General features: G+C 47.5%; 2 protein-coding genes across 2 annotated transcripts; one reads left to right on the top strand and one right to left on the bottom strand.

The window, feature by feature from the left end:
* Positions 1-129: 129 nt before the first annotated feature.
* ISF_10004 (hypothetical protein) lies at positions 130-3,329 on the top strand (the record flags this gene model as incomplete). Its single annotated transcript, XM_018853602.1, has 9 exons — positions 130-311; positions 511-963; positions 1,013-1,129; positions 1,400-1,529; positions 1,586-1,599; positions 1,653-1,814; positions 1,865-1,889; positions 2,020-2,738; positions 3,122-3,329. The coding sequence occupies 9 exons, from the start codon at positions 130-132 to the stop codon at positions 3,327-3,329; spliced, it is 2,010 nt and encodes a 669-aa protein (XP_018699210.1).
* Positions 3,330-3,639: 310 nt separating this feature from the next.
* ISF_10003 (hypothetical protein) lies at positions 3,640-5,841 on the bottom strand (the record flags this gene model as incomplete). The annotated part of the gene is made up of 2 exons (XM_018853601.1): positions 3,640-4,332; positions 4,438-5,841. 2 exons carry the CDS (start codon positions 5,839-5,841, stop codon positions 3,640-3,642), a joined length of 2,097 nt encoding a protein of 698 aa, XP_018699209.1.
* Positions 5,842-10,224: the final 4,383 nt, after the last annotated feature.

The raw sequence follows: 10,224 nt of genomic DNA, 5'->3' as shown, positions 1-10,224 counted from the left end.
TTTTAACACGCTCAAACGAACGACTTATAGTAAACAAGTAACTCTCAGTATATATGGGAAATCTCCAAGTGTATTCCTTGTTTTGTGTTCTTTTTGAAACTAAGGAAACAAAAAAACTTAGTCACACTAATGGCTTGTGTAACCATCGCCGAATTAGTCGAACGCATGGCGGCGCTGAGTCTACAGAGCTACGACATCACCACTGATTGTGTCCCCGTGCCTCTGGATGAGAACGTCCATAGTGGCAGCTCCCATAAGAATGAGGACATCGAGATTCCGGATTATCCCGATACAATTCGTAACGAAGTCGCGTCACAAGGCGCGTGATAGCTTGTTTTTCTGCAGCTTTTATCCTTTCAAAGTTGAGTATATATCATGAAGGATTACGGCTAACCAAGTGATAGACGCATTGGCTGTAACAACACCCCAGAAGGCTTGGCACAATTCCAAAATTATCAAGTCGAAGCGAAGGCGAATTATACCCCTGCATGCGACACTTGAACTCAGCAGGAATTTTGTGCAACTCGACGCGACACGATTTTTTGCGCAGACATGGGAGGCGACGTTCATTGCCTGGATGGCGCTGTTGAGCATTACGCAAATAGCGCCTTGCGGCCCGCTTACAGTCCAGGGGCTTGCCGCGGCGGTTCGTGCCCTCGATGGAGTCATTAGCGGCAGGGAAGAGCCATACCTTCCTCCTAGATTTGGATATTTACAGCTATTCCATTTTCTGGAATCACTGAGGAGCAGGATAGAACGTGATAAGAAGCGTGGGTTCATCCAGGCAGAAAGCCACCGCACCAATGCTGCGCTAGCGTATGAGCTCTACCGGAACGCGCAAGGCATTCCCACCACTACCAGCCATTTGCGTCGTCTCAGACTCCTCGGCAGCCGTTGGAAAGACGCTGTTCGCTCCTCACCATTTCTACTGCTTGCTTTCTCCAAAACTGCGGAATCCTTTGCGTAGGCGCATTAAAAACTCAACGCGTTATGTATAGCTAATTCCTCATAGGAAATATCCTTCATTTCGAAAGTTGTTTCTAATGGCTTTAGATGATGTGCCCGATAAATTGAAGAACATTTGCGGCGAGCTTTCCAGCATTGCCGAACGCGCGGCTGCTAGCAATTCGTCATCTAATCACATCATAATGGGTGGACTGAGAGATTGTGTTAAAGAATACCTTATGCGGCCCGGAGGAGATTGATTTCGGGAACTTCCAGCTGGATTTACAATGTGGCTGAAGACGAATGAGGTCGTCAACGTTAGTATTGGGCTTGAAAATGGGGAGAAGTAGGGCAATCCGGGGTCGAGAGTTAGAAGTGTGTATCTATGTACAAATGAAACATGCTTGACCTGTCGAAATTGACGCCAATCTTAAATGCAAACATGAAAAGACAGCGAGAGTAACAGTGAGCAAAATAGCTGGGAACAGCGTGGAAATGCAGCGTGGAAAGGCAGCGTGGAAGTGCAACGTACGCAGGCAACGTGGATGGAAAGGTGGATAGGCGGCGTGGATGTTAGTCTGCAGGTAAGCACGAGGAGCACAGTCGCCAATCTTCAGGCACTGTGCTAAGAAGAACACAGGGGTCAGTCTTCAGGTAGGCAGAAGACAACGAGGGCGCCTAGGTGTTAAGAATAACACGGGCCCTAGTCTGAAGGAGGGCCAGATGAACACGGGGGCCAGTCTCCAGGAAAACAGCGAGGGAAGTGCTAGGTGCCAGGCAGCGTGGAAAGTCAGCGTGGAAAGCACTGGGCAGACTGCAACGATCGCGACAGAGGCAGCCGAAAAACCACGCTATCACAGCAGCCATAGGTGGTGACTGTCATCCGCTACTGACGCTAGCATGGCCTAAGATTACCTAGCAATGCGCTGACCCTCACCGTCATTGTCAGTCTTAATTGCTAAAGTAAACAAATTAATATTAACATTTCACAGAATCTTTGATTCAGCCCGCACTATATATACGTACAGTACCATCATAGCATGGCTAATGGATTGCCTAGCTCTGGCATTGCAGCATCAGCCACCTATGGACATACCCACTACACTCCTCGCTTCAGGCAGAAGTCTCCGCAACGAAGAGGCTCTCTGCGACGATGAGATTGACTGGGGCGAGGAGCTCCCCGACGAAGAGACTCTCCCCAACGAAGAAACTCCCCCCGACGAGGAGATTGACTGGGACGAGGAGATCCTCGACGAAGAAGCTCTCCCCAACGACGAGACTCTGCCTAACGGGGAGGCTCTCTGCAATGGAGAGGCTCTCACCAACGAAGAGATGTGTTTCCTGAAGCGGACGATATGTGACGAGCCCTGGTTATTGTACCAGACTGATAAAAGTCAGATTCACACTTTCTGGGATAACATAAAAATTGATACATCAATGGCTCGAGATTCATGCCTTGCAGATGCTTATCAGGCAATTCAAGTTTTGGATGAAATTATATCAGACAAGAGCCTAGTCTATTGGAAGCACCGGCTTGCCTACGTACAACTACAAAAACTTTTGGCGTCGCTTGACATGACTATACTCCGCGAAAAACGCAACGGGCATATTGACGGTCGTCGTGGCTACGGTAATAAGACAGTCAAGTACGAGATACTCAGCAAGGCGCTCGAGGGCCGTTCTTCGGCAAAAGCCATACGGCTCCATGTTCGGCGCAGTAGGCGGTGGTCACTTATTATAGGTGGCTCAATGCTCCTGGCAGTCGCTTACTCGGGCAAGGCCGAGACATATGTGTCAGTTTTTTCACACCCATCCAGTGTACTTCAATTAATTAAGAAACAGAAGGAACTTTTCTGTCACAAACGCGGCATTGGAGAATATTTCTAGTCTAGCAGTTCGAGCTATAGGTATAGCCGAAATGACGAATATCCCACTCTGAATGAAACTGTCTGTAACGGTGGCTTATCCTTAATCCACAATAGTTAGGTCGAATGCACAGGAGTGCAAGTGGGCAGTATGGTAGCGTAAGTCACGTTAGAAGATTACTCCCAATAGTAAAGCTATTGCTTAGATTGATTAGTGGAAATCTAGTCTGCCTATCTACCGGAAATCCCCTTCCTTATATCCATCTAATCTCTATTGCTCCGTGATGCTCTGTCTGCTCAATTGTGCTCAGTACCGAGCACACTGATCATGCTGATCTTTCCGAGCAGTCACGTGACGGCGTCCCTCTCTCCCAGTCGGGACGTCTTTCCTGTATCTGCGTCACTGGCCCTGGCCGCTGTCCCCTCCGACCAAGCTTCTGCATTTGTAACACTGTCACGGGTTGTATCCTGAAAGAGACTCGGCCTGACGACCTCTTTTGTCGTGACAGCCAGCGCTAGGGTCAGTGCGCACTAAGATCATTCAGATAGGAACCGCTTGATTTACTGATAGCATTAGAACAATACTATTACATCAAGGTAAACAATTTTAAGAAGAACTAAAAGTCACCCCTTTAAAAATAGTCAAAGTAGTCTCAAGACAAAGGTAGTCAAGTCAAAGTAGTAATGTATCACCAGTCAACGTAGGGACCCCATTTAAATTAACACGAGGCACGCAAGCTTGGGTTGATCTATGAGCACGGCCGCGAGTAACTAGCAGTAACTACCACATGGTTATCTGACTAGTATATAATTGACCACGTGCCCAAGCCTACTGTACAGATTGTACAGAACGTCTCGGCACGCCCGGCACACCCCGCTTCGTGCTGTTATAGTTCAAGCCATCTCCCTTTCGTTTCCTCCCCGCCTTAGAAAGTTTAGACAATCGCTTGTGTTTAGGTTGTGGTAGGACGGTTGCCTGATCGAAATCGATCACCATCACGCGGCATCGCTCAGCGTTCCATAGCAGGTTGGGCTCACGTTCGTCTTGATGGTCCACACCATTCTCATAGATCGTTTGTATGGATCGCTGCACCTCCCATTCCAGATTTGACCGCGTCGTATCCATCTCCACCCCAGCCCACGACATCAACATCATATGGATTATGTACGCACCGCCAGGCAAGAGGTAGCCAGGACGGAACGAGACCATGCCCAGGTGCACAGGCACCACGTCGCCCTGAAGCTTTTCAAGTCGCTGATAGATACTGCACTCGTGCTCCAGGCGCCTCGGACGTGCGGACACGGTGCCCTTGCCGACAAAAGTGTAGCCGAAGCGTGCTAGTTCTAACTTGAACAGCACTCCACTAGAGCCATATTTGCGCCGGCCGATGAGGGCATCACAGCTCTCGTACGGGTCGTGACGCAGCTGCTCGCTCATGAGTTTAGTCAACTCCTGAGCGTCGATCGGGTGGCGTGTGTTGCCGCAAACACCGTGATAAAGCACATTAGGGGCACCTGCTGTCTAGTTCACGACCCAGCTTGAGGCCGAGAAGGCAGGCTTGTGTGCAGTATTGTTTCGTGGGCGCCGGAGCAGAGCCTTCGGTGTCTTTGTCTTTGCTCTTCCTACAGGAGTCCTTCTCTCCCTTGTTGCCGCTGGCTCCTGCTCCGTGCTGGTGTTGATAACCCTCTGCTCCGCCTTCTTTGTCCTCATCGCGCGACTCGAGAGGCGCTGTAGAATCCTTGCACGATGCCTTCGACCGCAAAGTCGAGCCACCGGGGATGTATCACAAGCAAAGGATTTATCTGTGCCGCGCGAGGGCATAGATGAAGATGAATCTGTGTCATCTGACTCCTGCGGAGTAACCGGGTCCGTGTAAGCTTCCCTTTTCCATTTTTTCAGAATGCCCTCGGCCTGGTTCATTGCCTCCTTGAGCGGACGGCCCGTAAGCGCCTGAGAGCGGAGGCTCAACAGACAAAAGCTGGCAAGCTGAGCAACCGCAGTCTGAGACACTTGTTCGACATGAAGCTCAGCTGTTGGTCGAATCACCATTTTGTCTGGCACGCAGAGGTGCCAGCGCAAAACAAGTGGCTCTGCTCGGTCGTAGTAAAGACCCACCAAAGATTTTCCAGCGGCGACATAACCATACGGAACCCCACGCCATAACATAGAATTAAAGACTTGTATCAGTGCCATGGCAATGCGCGCTGCTTCTCGCTCTTTCTTTCGAAGCGTTGAGTCTGTTTTGTACTGGTCATTCTGCGCCCACTCGTAGACATCCATGAACAGAGTTTCCTTTCTAAGAGCGGCCTCGAGATCCTCGACGGCGAACTTGTGCGCAGCCTTATAATCATACATGAAAGCTGCGCTCTCGTTCCCGTCTATGCCTGTTCGGATGCCACCTCCATCAGGTTGCTGCTTTCCCCTCCCCGTTTTGATTTCAGCTCCAATATCCTCGTCAAGGTCTTTGAAATTGCGAACGCCATTCATAAACGTTAGATTTGTGACTTGGTACTTTTGACGCATCTCCCTGTCAGCCCAAATGGGTTCCAGAATCATCCACGTAGGGTCTTCGACTGCTGTTTTTTCGAAGTGGTCGATGGCATTCTCATAACCGGCGGTTTTCCGTTCGAAGTTGATTCCGTTATCTCTTGTTGTGCTCCGTTGTTGAAAAAGTCGCCTCTCGCCGCATATGCGGATGATATCGTCGAAGTGTTCTTGTCGCTGGCTGTCGGTAAAGGCATGCCAAGGGCGAAGCCACCTGGGATAGTATTTACCGTCAACCGATGTCGCCAAGCCAGTAGAGCTCTCCGATGGGCCAGCGAGCCTGAGTTTTTGGTACAGGTCGAAGTGACAGTTGTACAAGTACTCCGCTAACGTCGTCCTTTGGCTTTTGCGTCGCTCGTTGTCCTCTCGCGCCTTTGCTTCTTCCTCTCGCGCCTTTGCTTCTTCCTCTCGCGCCTTTGCTTCTTCCTCTCGCGCCCTAGCTTCCTTAAGTTGTCTTCTTAGGTCTTCGACTTCCTTTTCGGCCATCGTTAAGGCAACCGTTTTGCGTTGTTGCACCAGTCTGCCTCTCATAGGCTTCCGCACGTAGCTCGGCTTGTTGCACTAGCTTTTCCAGCGGTTCTTTTTAACCAACCATGAATTAGGAACACGATTGGCAAGAACGCTAATGAAACTAACGCGGGCGTTTCTCAGTGTCGAAGATGTGTTTGAAAGTATCGCCTCTGTAACCCACAGGCCAGTTGCGTGTTGCCAGCGATAAACGCTTAGTCATGTCATGTGACGGGCGGACACAGAGTAACTTAACGTTCGAGTTTGGCAGAAGCCCCGCCTATTAAATTGTGGGTATTTGTGTTGACAAACAATCGTAGCCTTAATGCCCAATTAGTTTCCTCTCCTCTTGTGCATTTTTCGCAGTATGAACCTAAATACCATAGTAGGACTGCTCTCCCTCTTACGTTATACCAAGCCATATTGATAAATATGACTTCCATTCTTCTAGAAGCGACCCGAACGAAAGCGCTAAAGCCACGAACGATTAGGATGACATACTCGAACCCCACCTCGCGTCTTCAACTCGAGTGTGACCTGGCTCCATCGAACAGCTCTGCTGTCATTTCTGAGCTGCCGCTGGATGGCATCCACTTTCTATTGTTGGATGAAAAACGATGAGCTTTGCGACTGTATATTCGTAGGGCGAAGTGTTGGTTAAAGTAGGAAAGACAATGGGCCTGAGGATACATATCGATTTGTTTCTTTGGCTTGTATTTGGCATGTTCCCGTGTCAGGGGTAGGTTTTCACATTGTAAGCTACCATGCAGCTGTAGGTTGAGCACTCTCACAACATTTTAGGCTTAGTCTTCTATATTCTTTTCAGAATAACAATGTTGACTATTAATGAAATAGCATCTAGCATTATTCAACTAAATATAAAAGCTTTAAAACTTAGTATCGGAATTCTTTCACGCGTAGAATATCCCAGCCTTTCCCAATCCTGACTGCCATTTCTGCCATCCCCGAGACATGAATGCACGTATGTAAGAGGTTTTTCGGAATTATCTTGTAGAATTCATTGGTAAAATCCTTTAGAGGACACGGAGTGAAAGGTTTTGTGTTGTCCCTCTTACTGCAAAATATATTAGCTCGAATGTATCGGTACTGTAGAAGGCAGCACTTACACGAAATCCTCGGCGGCATTAGAAAAAGCGAGCAATAAGAGACTCGATTGACTAGCAAGTTCCTTCCAACAGTGGCCTATCTCTAGTTTATGGGACAAATCGCGCTGACCATTTATCTTGCCCTTAAGGCCTGAAAGAGCGAGGTATTGGTCGAACGCAATGGCGGCTGCGGACTTTTTTCTACGTTCTTCCCCGTTGTCTTTTTGGAGTTGGATATGGGTTTCTAGGGCATCTAGAAAGTTGACCAGTTGCAAATAGCCAAATTTTGCCGGTAGAAGCTCTTGGCCAGCTATTACGCTTTCCAAAGCGTTGACAGCCGTAGCCATTCGCTGCACACTGTAAATACCACCCTCCGGGATTGCTGTCTTGTAAAGTAGGAGCATCCAATTGGCCAATGTCACTTCCCAAGTCCAGGAAGTATCTAGTCACATCGCCTCGGATAAAGTCATGGGCCTTTGTCCCGCCAGTTTGTTCGTTGCTTTCCAGTCTTCTACTGATAGGCTGGGTACTCTGACTGAGCCCCCCAAAAGGGGCAACACCATCACCGGGCAGGCTTTCGCCACAAATTGCCTTTGACGCTTGATCTTTTCTGTTACCAAAAAGCTTAACGGAAGCACTAGGCTGTGCTGTCATTGGTGCCTGGTTTGATTGCGCGCCGAAAAGTGCTGGTGCCCTGAAAGCTGGTGCCCCTGCACCGAAGGGTGTTGGTGCTGCATTGAAGGTTGTTGGTGCACCAAAAGGTTGTGCACCAAACACTGTTTCTCTGCGGGAGAGCCCAAAAGAAGTCTTGGGCTGTTCTGTTGCTGTGAATTGATCTTGCGCCGACGTTGTCGACGGCTCCGCAGTTGCGGGGTTAAGCATGGACTGCAGAGACATACCGGCCGGTTCCTTCACAAACTTGGGAAAGATAATACATTTTGAAAGAACTCTTCTGTTCCATAGAATGTTGCACCGTACTGGGAGTTCGACTTACGCATGTTATTGTAGACGCTAAAATAAATCACTTGGCACTAGTTTTATTTTAATGCGGAACTAGAATGAATGTACTGCCCAAGCGTGACATGAAAGAAAGAGTGAGAGCCAAGGCAGATGTGTCTTGGAGTGCCGAAGCTCTTAAAGTCAACCTCTTTCGGGTCCTAAAAGACATTCCCTAACACAATCCCTCAGTCTGCCCCTTATGATGTGATCAGATGGCGTGCTGCTAGCAGCTTCGCGTTCGGCAATGCTAGAAAGTTCGGCGCAAACTTTCTTTAGCCGATTAGGCGCAGCATCCAAAGCATTCAAAACCAACTTTCGAAATGTTGTTTTATCTGCTTTCAAAGGGGATTATCTATAGAGAATTAGCTAGAAATTACTCTTTAAATTTATAATGCGCTTACGTAAAAGATTCCGCGGTTTTGGAGAAATCGAGCAGTAAAAAGGGTGAGGAGCGAACCCCGTTGTCTTCTGCGCACCTATCGGTCCAGCGGTCTACCCGCTGTTGTCTTCTGCGTAACTAGCGGCCACCCCCTGTTGTCTTATACGCACCCAGGGTCCATACTATTTTCATGAACTTAGTGGTCTACTCCCTGGTTTCCTGCTTAGTGGTCGCCGTGACAAGCAAGTATGGTAAGTAAGTGCATAAAGTGTTGACCTGCTTTAGTTTCCTGGCTCCATTGTGAGCTCTGTAAGTGATTGGCGCGTCACGGCACATGTCCGAATTCCTTAGCCTCGAAGCTTTTATTTAACTACCATGAGCAAAAACATAATACATTACAGCTACGTTGCAATTACAAAGGTGGTTTGCTTGTCTGTCGACATTGATGCCGGTCTCAATTGCAGGTGTAAAATGTCAGCGAGGACAACAGCGGGCAAAACAGCCAGGAACAACATGGAAAGGCAGCGAGGAAAGGCATCACGGAAAGGCAGCGTGGAAGGGAAAGGCAGCGTGGAAAGGCAGCGTGGAAAGGCAGCGTGGAGAGGCAGCGTGGAAAGGCAGCGTGGAAGGGAAAGGCAGCGTGGAAAGGCATCATGGAAAGGCAGCGTGGAAAGTAGTAACTTAGGCGGCCACCCACAGAGCCAGCCTGTAAACCAATCTGAGCGAGAATATGCAAGGCCGAAGTAGATGTTCCGTTAAAGCAAGTGCCTTGTTAAAAGAAGTGCCCTGTTAAAAAAGCACCCTATTAAAACGAACGCCCTGTTAAAACAAAAGCCCTGTTAAAACAAATGTCCTATTAAAATAAATGCCCTGTTAGAACAAATGCCCTGTTAGAACAAATGCCCTATTAAAACAAATGCCCTGTTAAAACAAATGCCCTGTTAAAACAAATGCCCTGTTAAAACAAATGCCCTGTTAAAACAAATGCCCTGTTAAAACAAATGCCCTGTTAAAACAAATGCCCTGTTAAAACAAATGCCCTGTTAAAACAAATGCCCTGTTAAAACAAATGCCCTGTTAAAACAAATGCCCTGTTAAAACAAATGCCCTGTTAAAACAAATGCCCTGTTAAAACAAATGCCCTGTTAAAACAAATGCCCTGTTAAAACAAATGCCCTGTTAAAACAAATGCCCTGTTAAAACAAATGCCCTGTTAAAACAAATGCCCTGTTAAAACAAATGCCCTGTTAAAACAAATGCCCTGTTAAAACAAATGCCCTGTTAAAACAAATGCCCTGTTAAAACAAATGCCCTGTTAAAACAAATGCCCTGTTAAAACAAATGCCCTGTTAAAACAAATGCCCTGTTAAAACAAATGCCCTGTTAAAACAAATGCCCTGTTAAAACAAATGCCCTGTTAAAACAAATGCCCTGTTAAAACAAATGCCCTGTTAAAACAAATGCCCTGTTAAAACAAATGTCCTATTAAAACAAATGCCCTGTTAAAACAAATGTCCTATTAAAATATGTGCTCAGCGGCTCAGTTAAAACCAAGCCTTCAAGCAGCTAGTCCGTTAAAACAAGTGGTTAGCTTAAACAAGTGGTTAGCTTAACCAAGTGGTCCGCTCCTCAAGCAACTAGTCCATTAAAACAAGCTGTTAGCTAAAATATCGCTGCCAGTTGAACAAGTGGCCGCTTAAGCAACTACTCCGTTAAAACAAGAGATCCGTTACCGTAGAGGTATACCTAGCCACGATAGGAACGTGACTACACATTCATGCTTTTTTTAGGCGAGCTTTGGGCTAATTCTAACAAACACTAATTTCACGCTAAGTATAAATATTCGAAAACTTCATCGTAAGTTCTTTATCCATTCAA

The sequence above is a fragment of the Cordyceps fumosorosea genome, assembly GCF_001636725.1.
Source record: "Cordyceps fumosorosea ARSEF 2679 chromosome Unknown scaffold_134, whole genome shotgun sequence".
In the NCBI taxonomy this organism is placed as follows: Eukaryota; Fungi; Ascomycota; class Sordariomycetes; order Hypocreales; family Cordycipitaceae; genus Cordyceps; species Cordyceps fumosorosea.
This window is presented reverse-complemented; position numbering and strand designations above follow the sequence as displayed.